Below are 16086 nucleotides of genomic sequence, written 5' to 3' on the forward strand. Positions count from 1 at the left end.
TGCTGGTTGTATTGCTTTACAGTCATGAGGATTTCTCTGAATATTTCATTTCAGCCACTAACACCTTCAAAGCCACCAGTCGTAGTGGACTGGGCTTCTGGAGTATCTCCCAAACCTGACCCAAAGACCATAAGCAAACACGTCCAGAGGATGGTAGACGTAAGTATAGCTGGGCTCCCGCAGCTGGAAGCAAGGCGCATACAAACTGGCTTAGTTTTGTATGCGGCCTGGGGGACACGGTGGCAGGCACACAAAGATGGGCAACCTGACACTCGTTCCTGTGCACACCTCCTATTGTGCCTGCAGGTCAGTTCACAGGTTATGTTTTGCCAACACGCTTTGACCTCCTGTCGGGGGGAGGCGTGCCTCCTCTTAAAGACTGAGCAGGAGAGCATAGATTTCAAGGCTGGCAGTGGATTTGGGGGCAGAGAGGTGGTGGGAGGGTTTGAGAAGTAAGGATACTAAGGAGAGTCTAATACTGCAAATTTTGGCCCTCTTCATCGTCTTCACGGTTAAGAAGTGGAACATGCCTGTGCGGTGAGCTAGGAGCACGCAGGCGCCGGGCAGATGGGGAACGCACCTGAGGGTACCTTTTAACAGACGCTCAACCCTTTGTCGTTTGGCTCAAGGGAGACATGACTGGTTTTGCTTTGGTAATCACCAGAAAAACTCCTTTTTTCCACAGTCGGTCTTCAAGAACTATGATCACGACCAGGATGGATACATATCTCAGGAAGAATTTGAGAAGATTGCTGCCAGTTTTCCCTTTTCCTTCTGTGTGATGGACAAAGACAGGTGAGGGTCTGTGTATGGGGTAGGAGGCTCTTGGTGCTAGGGGAGCAATCATCACAGGAATGCCTGTCTGGTTTTGGTTCAGACCACAACAGACGATAAAAAGCACACGTGTTGTAAATGCCTCAGAACTGAAAATTTCATAAACCTGCCAGTTAAGGAATAGTCAACAAGAGGTAAGAAAAACTTTAGTCTTCCTTCTGGCTAGAGATTATAAGAAACAACTATTATTAATACTTTGCATGTTTACTTTGTGGAAGGTTACAGAAGCTCTATGTTGGTTTTCTGTGTGAAATCAAAGGTATGACTGATAGGTTCCAGTTATGTGTCATGTACGGTCTAAAGTCAGAACACAGCTTACGGTGTTTCTCTCCCTATACAGTTTCCATTTCTTTTTTCAAGTGTTTAAATTTACTAGGAAAACATACTTTAGCCAAATGACACCTCTGTAGAAACGAATACTGCCACATCCCCTTCTTATGACAGGCTATCCATGTGTCCCTATTCAAGAGGGCTCATGGAAATAATCCTCAGTAACATGTACTGTACTGCCACACAAGGGTAAAAACAGAAGTGAGAGGTGCCTGGCTGGCTCAGTCAGTGGAGCATGTGCAGCTCCTGATCTTGAAGCAGTGGGTTCGAGCCCCATGTGTGGTGTAGAGACTGTTTAAATAAACTTTAAAAAAATTAAAAACAAAACAAGGCAGTTAAGTTTCTAAGGCCGGAAGCCAGTGTTGCCCCCTCACTCCCCACTCACACCTGGTCTGTCACTTGCTGGCAGGGAAGGCCTCATCAGCAGAGAGGAGATCACGGCCTACTTCATGAGAGCCAGCTCCATCTACTCCAAGCTTGGCCTGGGCTTTCCTCACAACTTCCAAGAGACCACCTACCTGAAACCTACTTTCTGTGACAACTGTGCTGGATTTGTAAGTTGTTCTTAGAGTGCTTCAGGCTGAACTTGGGGAGGGGGACGAGACGGTTTAAATGAGCTTTAGGCCAGGTGCAGACCTCACAACCCTTATTAACTATACCAGCTTAGAGCCTAAGCTCTAATAACCTCGTTCTCAAATGCATGATTAACCTTGAACTTATGTTAGCATTTCTTCCGCATATTGTTTTTATCTCCGGTGCACGAGGCCTGAGACAAATGGTAAGGAAATGTTGAATCTGGGATATACTTTTTAAGTGGTTATATTCATATGCTTTTTCCAGTGTAGAGAGGAGACATCCCTGCTCTTCCGCCTTCAAAAGGAACTGCTGTTAAGAAGCCATGTAGCTCTGCCCATCCTCTGTCCCAGCCCTGTGCAACCAAATCCCTGACCCCAGGATTCTGTATACTTGCTCTTTAGTTTGGAGTTCTGAAAAACCTGTTTGGTTCTTTGATTCATCTAGGCCTCAAGAAGGCCTAGGCCATAGTAGGGGCGCCTGGGTAGCATAGTCTGTTAAGCATTAGACTTCTGCTCAGGTCATGATTGAACAGTTTGAGTTCGAGCCCCGCGTCAGACTCTCTGCTGACAGCTCTGAGCCTGCTTCAGATTGTGTCTCCCTCTCTCCTTCAAAAATAAACATCAAAAAAAAAAAAAAAAAAAAAAAAACTTAGGCCATAAGACCATACTAGTGAGCTTCTTGAGAGCATGTGATTTTGATCACAAACTTCCTATTTAAAATTTAAGGTCAGGAGGGTTAAGACAGGAGATAAAACAAGGTTTCCTTCCCACTTGAGGGGGAGAGCACAATGAGGGAAAATAAAAAACGGATATCAACGTCTCGCCAGATACCAGAGAGATGAAGGGCCTGTGGCGTGCTCACTATCTCCTGTCTTGTCTCCTAGCTCTGGGGAGTGATCAAACAAGGATATCGATGTAAAGGTAAGGCTCAGTTTTGTCGAGTGTGGTGTTTGAGGCATTTTTTACCCATAGTAGTTGTCCACTGAATCCGCAACTTCTCAGCACAGCTCACAGCCACACGCTGGCTTCCCTAAGGCACCCACTGAGAGTGACTGCCACCACAGACCAGTTATGAAGCTTCCCCTGGCCAGGTCCTCTCTCTGTGTGGGTTGTTCTGAAACAGGAATAGCTGGTAGTTGTCTTCATAAGGTCATGAAAAGGTGGGTGCCCAAAGAAAGGCACTTTGGGAAGGGAAGTGATTACCAAAGGTCCTTGCCAGCTCTCCTTTTATCAGTAGATACCTCAGGACCTATCTGTCCTTCCTTAGGACTAGAAAAATTCAGAGGTGGACAGGAGACCTTTACTGCAAGGAAAAAAGAGTAAGAGCTGGGAGCCTCCTTAAAGTAGGCAGTATATGCAGGACGGCTAAGATACCAGTTTTCTCCAAGACGGTGGATGCTGCTTCTGATTCTGAGACTCATGACAAGGGCTCCGGCAAGATGGTAAGATCCAGAGTTGACCAAAGGAGACGACTACTAGGTATGGTAGGAATAGCGGGTGTCCTAGCTCCACACTGGTACAGGCATGTATGACAAGAGAGCACTGCATGAATGTAGTTTTGAGACTCTGGAAAGGAAAGCCAAAGACTTCCTGACCAGAGTGTACTCTCTGCAGACTGCGGGATGAACTGCCACAAACAATGCAAAGATCTGGTTGTGTTTGAGTGCAAGAAGAGAGCCAAGAACCCAGCAGCAGTAACCGAGAACAGCACCACTGGAGGGCCAGCACCCAGCCTTTGCTCACTGGGAGCCAAAGACCTGCTCCATGGTAAGTAGACATTGAGAACATTCCTCTTGGAAAGGGAGGTGGGAAGGGTAATGTTTTTTGGGGGGGAAAGATGACCTTTGTCCTTCCCATTCTTAATAGAAACCACCACAGACACCATTATGAAGACACATTTTGAGAGTTACACATCAAGTTTTGGTGGGAGAAAGGTGGCAGAGAGCAGCATGGAAGTCTGAGGCCTATTAGATACAAAATATCATCTGCCAAAACATTCCTCCAGAAAACACAGGGTTATTTTAGGGTGAATGTAAGAATTTAAAGATCCTTATAAGGTTTCTAGTATTAGAACTGGTGGTTCAAATCATAGATGCTAATTAGAGGAATTTTTTTTTGTTGTCCAGAAGCCACATTGGATCAGTACAATATCCAGACAGGGCCCTGGGCAAGGGTGTTGGTTGGGAGAAGTCACCTAAATCTCCTTTCCAACCAGTATCAAACAAGGGCAATACAAAGCTAGAACCTCCCTGTCAGAGGTAAGCTATGCCCACTGTACAAAAGGATCCCAAAGACAGTTCCTACTGTGAATGCTGATAGCTCCCAAATCCCAGGGTTCACAAAAAGTCCTTATGGACTGGGACCCTGGGTGGCTTTTGGTTAAGCGTCAGACTCTGGATTTCAGCTTGGGTCATGATCTCACAGTTGGCAAGTTCGAGCCCCATGTCACCTGACCTGACAGCATGGATCCTCCTTGGGATTCTCTCTCCTCTCTGCCCCTTCTCCCTCACTCACATATGCTCTCAAATAAACAAACACTAAAAATTTTTTTAATATTCATACAACTCCAGCTTACCTGCAGAAACTGAAATCCTCGAGGCAGCCTTTGTGCAAATAGAAAAATGCCCTTTCCTCAGGGTAGATGCATGCTGGCACCTATGGCTGTGGCTCTGCTAGCAAAGCCCCTTGAGGTCAGACCCCCCTCAACCCTTAAAGTGGGGGCCTGCAAAGGAGTCCGCTTTAGGCCTACAACAGTAAGAAAGGTATCACTTGAGGCTGCTTTCCTGACTAGAGTACTAACATGCCACGCATCTTCCTACAGCACCCGAGGAAGGACCTTTCACATTCCCTAACGGGGAGGCTGTGGAACACAGCGAGGAAAGTAAAGATCGGACCATCATGCTCATGGGAGTGTCCTCACAGAAGATTTCTGTTCGGCTGAAGAGGACTGTGGCCCACAAGGCCACCCAGACGGACTCCCCGCCCTGGCTTGGCAGCGAGGGTCCTTGTGGTCCCTTTGTGCTCTCTTCCCCGAGGAAGACAGCCCAGGATACTCTGTACGTGCTCCCCAACCCCATATCTCCGTGCCCCAGCCCCGTCTTGGTCAGAAAGCGGGCTTTTGTCAAGTGGGAGAATAAAGAATCCCTCATCAAATCAAAGGAGGATCTCCGTCATCTCAGACTGCCGACCTACCAAGAGCTGGAACAGGTACCTTCCTTTTCTTTTTCATTTCTTTCAGACTCTGAGAGAAGTGGGGCTAAACCAGGGAAGAACACGTAAGCAGAAGACTCTGACCAGGTTGATTTCGAGCAGGATAAAGCCACAAAAGAGCAGAAAGTTCTGACTTTCTTTCACACCAGTGGAGGCCCTGGCTCACATTACAGGAGTAGAAGAAGACCTGTAGGACTGGCTCTTGCCAGAAAGGTACCATTGTAAAGTGTTGGTACCAGGCCCACAGTCTGTTCACAATAGGCTCCTTGAGAAAAACCAGTTTCTACTGATCAGCTTTACTGTGCTGACACCACACCCTTTCTCTAGATGAAATTAAATCCTCCTCCTCTAGAGGTCTTTGTTAACCTAGTCATCAGGGTGTTTTGGGACTTTCATAGTGGCCTAAGCATCTTCCCAAAAAAGCATGTAAGCCTTCCTCTTAATATAAATGACAGGAATCTTTTCTAACACCTCAGGGAATGTGCTGATCTTGTAAACACATAAGACAGCATCTGGCAGATGCACCGTTGTATATGATATAATGTATAGACTGGTAACCATTAGAGGACCAGGAGCTGCCTTTTTTTGGTTAGGCTTACGATGTCCTAACTGTAAGGTGCCCCCTACAGAAAAGGGCATACTGCAAGAAGAGGGTAGGTAGGGGACAACAGACAGTTGTTGAAATATTCAATCCTGTAGGCCAATTACTGTTTTGTTTAAAGTACAGAGGTCATGGTGAGAGCTGGCTCAGACAGTTTCCTACCAGTGATAGGTAACTAGGGACGCTTGGATCTAACATTATCATTCACTATTTTCTTTTTTCTAAAACTTAACGTGTTTTTAGAAGCCTATCAGTACAAACCCAACAACCAACAGCTAGAATTCCTTAAATAATTCTGTGTAGTGAAACTGCCCAAAAGGCCCTCAGAATTCCCTGCCAGACTCACAGAAACATTTGAAGAAATGAGTTAGTTAAAGTATGTGAAACTCTTGGTGCTTGGAACAAAGAATATAATGTTAAGAGGAACAGATGAAAAAATACCAGATCTTCTAGATGAAAGTCATTCTCTTGCTCAGAGTATTTTAAGACACACTTTAAGTTACACAAAGCCCTTTCTCTTTGGGGGTAGAAACTGCCAAAAGGAGCTTACAAGAACTCTGCTCTTGGGGACAAAGGCTTGTGATCCTAGTCCCAAATATTACGTAAACTACCTGTTAAAACTGTGCCTTATTTGGTCTTGTGTAAAATACAAGGCCAAGATTCCATGCTCTCTACAACTTGCTCCAGATTGTGAATAATTACCCTGTTAGCTAGCTAGCTAATTTCCGTTGAGAAACAACTCATTGTATGCAAATTACCCAGAAATTGCCCACATTCGTGGACTGGATTCAGTCAGAAGACTAGAGACAGCACCATGGCAGCAGGAGTTGTACCTTTTCCCTTTATTTACAACAAAAGTGACTGCACTGCATGCCCAGGAGACATTTAAATAGGGGGCTTTGGATCCAAGGGAACCTGCTCTCCCTACTTGCCATGATCAAGTGAGAGCAAGCCAGGGTGGACGTCTAAGGAAGACAGAGAAGCTGTGGAGGTCCTGCCAGCCAGGCGAGACTTTGGAGGCCGCCTCCCTCACAGAGGACAGGGAAAGTGCCAGTGGGGACTGACCGACCACCTGGCTGCACAGGTTGCATTTGGAGGAACTAGGGGGCAGGAGAGGGAAAGAGGTGGACAAGAATAACAAAGCTGCCCCTCAACTCCCAGGCTTGCAGCAGGTTTGCCCATAGACCTCCAGGAGCACCCTCACTTGAGGATCCCCTATCCTGCCATGGGTACCCCTCCACCTCTGCCACTAGCACTGTGTACAGCAGCTTTTTAGCACACACTCCTCACTACACCACCAAAGTCAGCTCAGGTAAAAAGAAACCCAAAACTTGAACTACATGTGGGCACCATATGAAAAACAAAAAGGATTTAACTGCCTGTCTGTTGAACTGTAACAGTGTCAACACGGTGTGATGGCAGAGGCACGTTTCATCGAACATTCTGAGAAGTCACAGTGTATTCCAGTAACCAAACTCAAAGTCAGATGTTGGGATCTAACTGAGAACAGCTGTCAGGAAGAGATTCAACTCAGAAAGTTAATTCAATAAATCAAAGAATAAAATTAATGAACAAAAGACTGAAATTTTTAAAAAGAACCAGACATTGAATTCTTTAGCTCTGGAATCTCTGAGATGAAGAATGCAGTAGACTAGAGAGCTTAGGAAATAAAGCAGATCAAGAACTAGCAACTTAGAGGACAGGAATTTAAAAATGATTCAGAAGAGGCGAGCCAAAACCAAGAATTTTAAAAAGTGAAGAAACCCTACAAAAGATACCAGATACGTTGAGAAAACTATAATAGGTCTACCAGAGGGAATAGGGAGCAGAGAGGAAATTTTGAGAAAGAATGGCTGAGAATTTCCCCAATAGGGAGAAGAAATTGGGGAATACAAGTCCAAGAAGCTAATCCAAGAAGCTAATGGACCACTCGATTACCTTGACATACAAAGGCCTTATCCAAGACATTATAATGCAACTGTCAGAAGTCAATGATAAAGACAATCTTTGGAGGAAAAAGAGAAACCTAGAAAGGAACCTCCATTAGCTATCAGGTTTCTCAGCAGAAACTCTAAGGCCTTGAGAGGAATGACAAAGTAGTAAAAGATAAATATTTGCCGGCCAAGAATACCTCATTCAGTTAAGTCAACTTTTAGATACAAAGACAAAATCTGAAGGAACTTACCACCACGATACCTGCCTTGCAAGAAATGCTGAAAGCAGTTCTTCAAACTGAAATGAAAAGATGCTAACTAGTGACATAAAAGCAAATCAAAGTACATAATACTTCAGCAGTGATGAGAAATAAACAGAAAACTGTATTAGAATGGTGTCTTCAACCTCTTAATTATAGTATAAAGGCCTAAGGAGCATTAAAGATAACTATAGCTACTATAATTTATCAATAAATTTACCATATAAAAAGATAAACTGTGACATCAAAAATATAAAAAGGAAGGAATAAAACAGTAGAACCTTTAAAGGTGAACAAAGATTAATAAAAAGAACCAAGGGGCACCTCGGTGGCTCAGCTGGTTAAGTGTCTGACTTGAGCTCAGGTCATGATCTTGTGGTTCTTGAGTTCGAGCCCTGCATCAGGGCTCTGTGCTGATAGCCTGCAGCCTCCTTCAGATTCTGTGTCTCCCTCTCTCTCAAAAATAAACATTGAAAAACATTTTTTTTAGAAAGGACTGTTTTAATTATGCTTTATACATAAGTCACATGGTAACCACAGAGCAAGAATCGAGTCTTGAAACATTAAAAAAAAAACACAAATCACCATGGAAAAACCACCACTTTTTAGAGGGGAAAAGAAAATGGAGATATAAAACAACCAGAAGGCAAGTAAGATGGCAGTGGTTAAGTCCTTACCGAACAATAATCACTCTAAAATATAAATGGATTGGTTTCACCAATCAAAAGGCACAGAGTGGCTCAAGATTAAAATACCCAAGTCTATGCTGTCTAAGGAAACTCATTTCAGCTCCAAAGAGCCCAAAGTAAAGGAATGGACGAGGATATTCCATGCAAACAGAAACCAAAAGAAAGTGGGCATACATAGCCACACTTCTGTCAAAGAAAACAGACTTCAAGTCAAAAAACAAGAGACTAAGGTCATTATATAATGATAAAAGGATTGATACGATACATCAACAAGATAAAAGAACGGTAATATATACACACCCAATATTGAACAGCTCTAAAGGGAGAAGCAGACAGAAATACAGTGATAACATGGAACTTCAGTACCCAATGTCAATGATAAACAGATGATCCAGAAAATTAACAAGGAAATGTTATCATCAAACCAAGAACAAATGGACTTATACAGAACATCTAACAGAATACACATTCTTCTCAAGTACACTGAACATTTTCTAGGACAGAGTATTATGACAGGGCACAAAATAAACCTCACCAAATTTAAGGAGACTGAAATCAGAGCACCTATTTTTTCTGACCACATGGTATGAAACTAGAAATCAACCAGAGGAAAGCTGGAAAATCTATAAATATTTAGGAACTAGACAACATATTTCTGAACAAATGAATCAAGAAATCAAAAGGAAATTTAAAAATTATGGACTTCTGCAAAAGCAGCTCTGGGAGGAGAGCTTAGAGATAAATGCATATATGAAGAAATTATTTCTCAAATACACAACCTAACTTTACACCAGAAGGAATTAGAAAAAGAACTAAATAGGCCCAAAATTAGCAAAAGGAAGAAAAGACCAGAAAAACAACAGAAAGGATCAACTAAACTAAAAGCTGGTTCTTGGAAAGGATAAAATTGGCAAACCTTTAGCCAAAATAAGAAGAAAGAAGTGTCAAAATTAGAAACGCAAAAGGGGGGGCACCTGGGTGGCTCAATTAGTTAAGCTTCTGACTGCTGATAACCGCTCAGGTGGTGAGACCTAGCCCAGTGACAGGCTCTCTTAATTCTCTCTCCTTCCCTCTGTGCCTCTCCCCTGTGTGCTCTCAAAACAAAACAAAAAAACAAAAACAGAAATGCAGAAGGAGACATTGCAACCGTTACTACACAAGTAGGACCGTAAGAGATTTTTACGACAATTCTATGCCAACACATTAGATAACCTAGAAGAAATCCATCTCTAGAAACACATAGCCTACCAAGACTGAATCACGACAAAATAAAAATCTAAACAGACCAATAAAGGGCAAAGAAACTGAATCAATAATCAAAACCTAGCCAACACAGAAAGCCCCAAAATCAGACAGCTTCACTGGCAAACTCTACCAAATGTTGAAAGAAAAATTAACACCAATCATCCTCACAGTCTTCCAAAAAAAAAAAAAAAAATGAAGAAATGCTTCCAAACTTACTCTAAGAGAACAGCATTTCCCTGATACCAGAGTCAGATTAGGACACCACAATAAAACTACAGACCAATATTGATGATGAATACAGATGCAAACATTCCCAACAAAATATTCTCAAACTAAATCCAAGAACATATAAAAAGGATTATATACCATCACTAAAGTGGGATTTAGCCATTAGATGCAAGCATATATCAAGAGGCAAATCAATAAATGTAATATATCACATCGGCAAAATGAAAGATAAAAATCACATGATCATCTGAATAGAGGCAGAAAAAGCATTTGACAAAATACAACATCCTTATATCAAAAGAAAACAGAAACAGCAGATGGGCTATAGAAGGAACGTACCTCAACCTATGGGCCCCAAATGATAAATCCACAGCTAACATTACACTCAATGGGGAAAAAAGTTAAAAGCTTTTTCTCTAAGTTCAGAACCAAGACACAAGGATGCCTACTCTCACCACCCTTATTCAACACGTCACTAGAAATCTGAGCGAGAGCAACTAGCAAGACAAACAAAAAGCAGCATCCAAATGAGGGAAGTAAAACTGTCAATATTTGTAGATGAGATAATTCTGTATATATATAATCGCCAAAATAACCAAAACATGTAAGTAATCAACAATTCTGGTATAGCTGCAGGGTACAAGGTCAACATACAGAAATCAGCTGCATTTTTACACACTAAGGATAAAACATCTGAACAAGAAGACTATCCTATTCACAGTAACCCCAAAAGCAATGAAATATTTAGGAATAAATCTAGCCAAGGAAGTGAAAGATCTGTACAATGAAAACAAGACTTCACTGAAAGAAACTGAAGACACAAATGGAAAGAGATCCCATGTTCATTATCCAAAGAACTGTTAAAATGTCCACACTACCCGAAGCCATCCACAGATTCAATGCAATCCCTGTTAAGATACCAATGGCGTTCTTCACAGAAATAGAAAAAAACTCCTAAAATTTGTGTGGAACCACAAAAGAACAACACTGGAGATATCCTACTTCCTGATTTCAAACTATACTCAATGCTGCAGCAATAAAATCAGTATGGTACTGGCACAAAAACAGACACACAGACCAGTGGAACAGAACAGAGAGCCTAGAATTAAACCTTGCTTATAAAGTGAGCTCATTTGCTAAGGGAGCCAAGAGCACCCAAAGGAGAAAAGGAAATAGTGTTGGGAAAACTGGACAAACACAACACCACTCACAAAAATTAACTCAAAATGGGTAAAAGACCTCAACTAAGACCAGATGACTATAAAACTCCTTAAAGAAAACATCTGGAAGAAGCTCCTTGATACTGGTCTTGGCAATGACTATTTTTCTCATGTGACACCAAAAGCAAAGCAACAAATGAGACTACACCAAGCTTAAAAGGTTTTGCACAGCAAATGAATTAAAATAAAAAGTCAACATACAGAGGGAGAGAAAATTTTTGCAAACCATAAACTGGATAAAGGGCTACTATCCAAATTATATAAAGACCTCCTCCAACTCCGTAACAACAAAACAGTCTGATTAAAAAATGAGAAGGACGAAAGATACATTTTCCTAAAGAATACATACAGATGGCCAACAGGTGCATAAAAAGATGCTCACTATCATTCATCATCAAGGAAATGCAGATTAGAACACAATGAGATACCGACTTACACCTGGCTAGCATCAAGAAAATAGAGAGCAAGTGTCTGCAAGGATGTGCTGAAAAAGGAGCCCTCATGCACTGTTGGTAAGAATGTAAATTAGCGCAGCCACTATGGAACACAGTGTGAAGGGTTCCTCAAACATTAAAAACAGAACTGTGATATGATCCAGTAACTCTACTTCTGGGTATTTATCTGAAGAACACAGAAATACTAACTGAAAAAGGTATCTGCACCCCCTGTTCACTGCAGCGTTATTTACAACCAAGATACAGAAACAACCTAAGTGTCCATACCTGATCAGTAAAGGAACAACATACACATGCCCCCGCGTGTGCGCACACACACACGGAATTAGCCATAAGAAAGGAATTTGCAACAACATGGACATACGCTGATCACATTATACTAAGTGAGGTAAGTCAAAGCAAGACAAGTTCTATATGACACCACTTATATATAGAATTCTAAAAAGCCAAACTTGTAAAAAAAAAAAAAAAAAAAAAAAAGTGGTTACCAGGGGAAGGAGGGTAGAGAGTACAGATGTTGTTTAAGGGCACAAACTTACAAGGGCAAATAAGCCCAAAATATGTAACACATGGTATAATGAATGTAAACAACAATACTGTACTATAACCATCAAACCTGCTACACCAGAACATACATTATTCCAATTATTAAAAAGGATAATTATGTAACATAAACGGTACTATCGCTATAATAGTAGTGTTAAAATAGAACTATCAAATTTCCATATACATCTTAAATTTATACGTCATATGCCAAACATACTTCAATTTAAAAAAAGTCAGAAGAGTGGAATTAACTGCCACAGAGAATTAGGTACCTAAAGGGCCACTTGAGGGAGGAGGATAAAATTCTGTATCAAAGGAATCCATTAGTTTTCAATGATTTGGAGGGAAAAATTAGAAAACCATATTTAATTTAAATCACTGTTTTCATACCTCAGACCTGACCAGAGACACTCCACTTCTGCCCAAGTTTAGGTCTCCCACCATGCTACATCCAAAGGTTTTATTATCTACCTAACGCCTGGGAATGATGTATTCTACCTGCTACCCATTCGTATCTTTGATATAACAAAAACTAATTGCTGTTTGCACATGCTCATTTTATATTTAACTTGTTATTTTCTATTCAGAGCAAAATAATTGTCTTGAAAATAGTTTTTAAATTCTCAGCCACAGTGAATAGAAAATGCCAATCAAGTGTAGTACTCCCAATATTAGAACTGATTTGCTATTCATTGCTGTTTTATTAACATACCTGATTCTCCTTTCCCTTTAGGAAATAAATACCCTGAAAGCAGATAATGACGCTCTAAAGATCCAACTGAAATATGCACAGAAGAAAATAGAAACCCTCCAACTTGCAAGAAGCAATCATGTCTTAGCTCAGATGGAGCAGGGCAACTGTTCTTAGCCCAGAATCTCAAGGAGCCCAGTGTGTCAATGAGTGTATCAGAGATTTCACTTACCTAAAATGAGTAACAAACAGCTGGTGAACCTTAGCTTGAGGAGCTGTTTTAAAAGGTTACTTTAAAAGAGAAAAACAAGTTACTTTTTTTTTTTTAACCTAGTAACTAGAACTGTTTTCTCTTCCAGTCACTTGAATCAAAGAGGAAGAAAGCTGATGAATGCAATATTTTTGCCATTAATGCCATAAACATCCATCACCAACCCTCCCCCAACCCCCTTTCCACGCCGGGGACTATTCCAACAGGTTGATAAAAACATGGCTGTAATTTTCTAACAAGGCAGCTTCCCTATGTGGCCTGCCTAGCTACATCTTCCTTAGAACTAAAATCCCTGGAAAATGAATTTGCTTCCTTCTATGGGTTTTCTGGGAGCTGAGGGATTTACCCTGCTCCATGCAAAGCTTACTTTGGAAAAACATATTCCACAAACAGCTTCACTTCCTCTGTATTCCAGCATTCTTTTCAAACCTGGTTCCCACTTCACTACCTCAGATCTGATCAACTAGCCTTCTCCCACTCCTTCCTCCATAGGCTCATACTCACATGAGAATATCTACCTAGGAGTAAACATCTAGAGATGGAGCCACAGATCGGGGGAAATATTCTCCAATTACAGGTCAACTCCTACTTTTAGTCTCACAGTCGTAGGAAGCCAAACTAAACAAACACCTGGAAACATGGCAAATACCACCTTAGACATGACTGGCCAGGTAACTAAAATACTACAACATGAGGTCTGTCCTCACAGATCTACATTGGATAGAATTAGGAACTTTTTGAAAGAGTCAAACTTTTCATGTGCCATCTTTATTATTTTTTTCTGAAGTAACTATTTTGAACCGCATTTGTGCTTATACTGTCTTAATACTATTTAGAAATAAGCTAATTGGATCAGAGGCTTCAGTAACAGCCGAGAGAGTGTATATGTGTATAGTATGTATATACAATATCAAGCATGCATGTGGCTTGGAATTTTGTTTCCTCCTTCATAAAATGTGGAAGTGAATTAAACAACTTTTAGTCATTTACACAAATCCACAAAGTTCAGTTTGTTACAAGATAAATTGCTCACCACATAAATGGTATTGTTGAGCAAAATCACAAGAATCCTGTGAGCTTCCTATTTTGAAGGTTAATGATAAATGGACTTGTTTAGTTGTCTAGGCAACTGTTTACAAACTCTTTGATCAGGCTCTTGATTTCTCTAAAAAGCTCTTATTTTCAATTTCTTTTTGAGGGCAACTTACCTTCCATGTTGGAAAGCTTGGTACCAAGCAGACTTGAAATTCATACAAGTTGACCAACAGCCAAGAACATAATCTCAACAATTAAAAGTTCCAAACCTAAAGCCATCAACACCAAATCTTAATCAGAATACAAAGACCATATACAGTATTGCTTCCTTGGAGGATTCAGACTATTCCAGAAGTTTCTTTGATGAAAGACCAGTTTCCATTTTCATACCTCTTTGTTCTGAGCTTTAGTGATAAAGCTAGTGAACAGCTTTCAGTTAGTGTTTCAAAGAATTACCTGACACACAAATTTACCCTTTCCTAAATCCAAACTCAGAAATCCCCCCAGAAGGCTACCTTTTAAGTACATCACCTGGTATCTAATTTAAGAAGCACTTTGCTACTTACCTTATATGGAACAAATTTATGATCATCCTTAAAATTCATATTCTTCACTATTCTTTTCCTCTGATCTAGACCAAAGGTGGTACAGCTCAATTTCTTTATACATACAATCACGTAACACAAATGTTTTTTCATTCTCCTTACCCTCATCCAAAATACAGACCCTGTTAGTTTCTGTGTAATATGTAATCCTAGAATTCCAAAGGTCCGAGTTCCCTTAATCAGTCAAATGTATATATATGGCTAGAGGGTCTCAAGCATTCCAGAATGTATCACTGAAAACTACTACAAGCAGTAGTTTTATCACAAGTTTTTTACAGTCCAGCAAGAGCCAAAGAAGAATAGTTTGTAAATTAGTATTATTTGCACTGAGCTACGTGGGATTAGTGGAATCTATAGAAATAATCTGGAAAAAATTTTGGTTTGTCAAGCCTAGAATACAAATTTTTGTCTTGTCCTGACTTAAAATAAGTTTGAGCGTATATTTATCTGTCAAAACAAGGACAAATCTTGTTCTGTCAACAGCAACATCACTTCTCATTTTCTTTGGTAAATGACTTTCCTTTTTACTGACTACTTGTGAATTTGTCTAAGGATGTACAATGTAAAAGAACTGCAAGGAAAAAACAAGTGTACAGATTGTAAAGGTTGTTTTTTTTTTTAAATATCTAATGTAAGTTCTCTTTGTGTAATATTTATATGATAAAAGACATTAGGATCCCTACCACATAGCTCTCTTGTGTTTCTTCCAGTTCATGAATATACAGAAGCTTCTCTTAAATTTTTACTATAACCCACAGCTGATACCACTCCCTTATTCCGTTAACCAAACTGAATTCTCCTGGAAGGAAAAGCAAAGCAACTAATCATTTGGTGTAAGTTTTTCTAAATCCTTTTAGAACATGCAGAAATAACAGTACAAAAAGATTCAACCGTTTATCATCTAACTGCATCAGGACTTACAGTGCTCTCCAAATATTGTTTATGAATACTTAACAATGAAGGAGACAAATTTGAGATTGTCATTTCTCTCTGGCTTTTGTCTTTAATTGTACAGTTCGAAGAAAACTAGCAAGTAAAGAAGACCTTTGAAGTTGTGCATGAAACTGGTAGAGCATAGTTCAGTCCAGGTAGACCACCCAGAGCAGTTGGTGTTCATGATTACTTAGAGTGATGAAGAGACAGCCATAGCTTTCCCTTCATCCTCAGCCAACTTTTGTTTAACCAGACCAATGAAAAGTGGGGATAAGTTCCAATCACTCAATTCTACTGTGGAATGCATTCGGGTACACTTGGATGTGGGTGTAGCTATCATTTTGGCAATTCATAACACTTCATATAAAAATTGACAACCTGACCCTGAAGAAGAGATTAAACTGCCTCCTCTCTGTCATCTCTT

The 16086-nt window shown here is 40.6% G+C and overlaps 1 protein-coding gene across 2 annotated transcripts in view; it reads left to right on the top strand.

Moving 5' to 3' along the window:
• RASGRP1 (RAS guanyl releasing protein 1) overlaps positions 1-15414 on the top strand; it is a 78591-nt gene extending 63177 nt beyond the window's left edge. For both annotated transcript variants that reach the window (XM_039223069.1, XM_039223070.1), the window contains exons 11-17: positions 55-159; positions 686-795; positions 1574-1718; positions 2624-2660; positions 3354-3506; positions 4561-4946; positions 12861-15414. In XM_039223069.1, the coding sequence (XP_039079000.1) occupies positions 55-159; positions 686-795; positions 1574-1718; positions 2624-2660; positions 3354-3506; positions 4561-4946; positions 12861-12995 (1071 nt within the window). In that variant the 3' untranslated portion in view covers positions 12996-15414. The remainder of the gene's footprint in view (positions 1-54; positions 160-685; positions 796-1573; positions 1719-2623; positions 2661-3353; positions 3507-4560; positions 4947-12860) is intronic.
• The last annotated feature ends 672 nt before the right edge of the window (positions 15415-16086 follow it).

Source organism: Hyaena hyaena, unplaced genomic scaffold (assembly GCF_003009895.1).
Source record: "Hyaena hyaena isolate Hyena2069 unplaced genomic scaffold, ASM300989v1 scaffold_1253, whole genome shotgun sequence".
Taxonomy (NCBI): domain Eukaryota; kingdom Metazoa; phylum Chordata; class Mammalia; order Carnivora; family Hyaenidae; genus Hyaena; species Hyaena hyaena.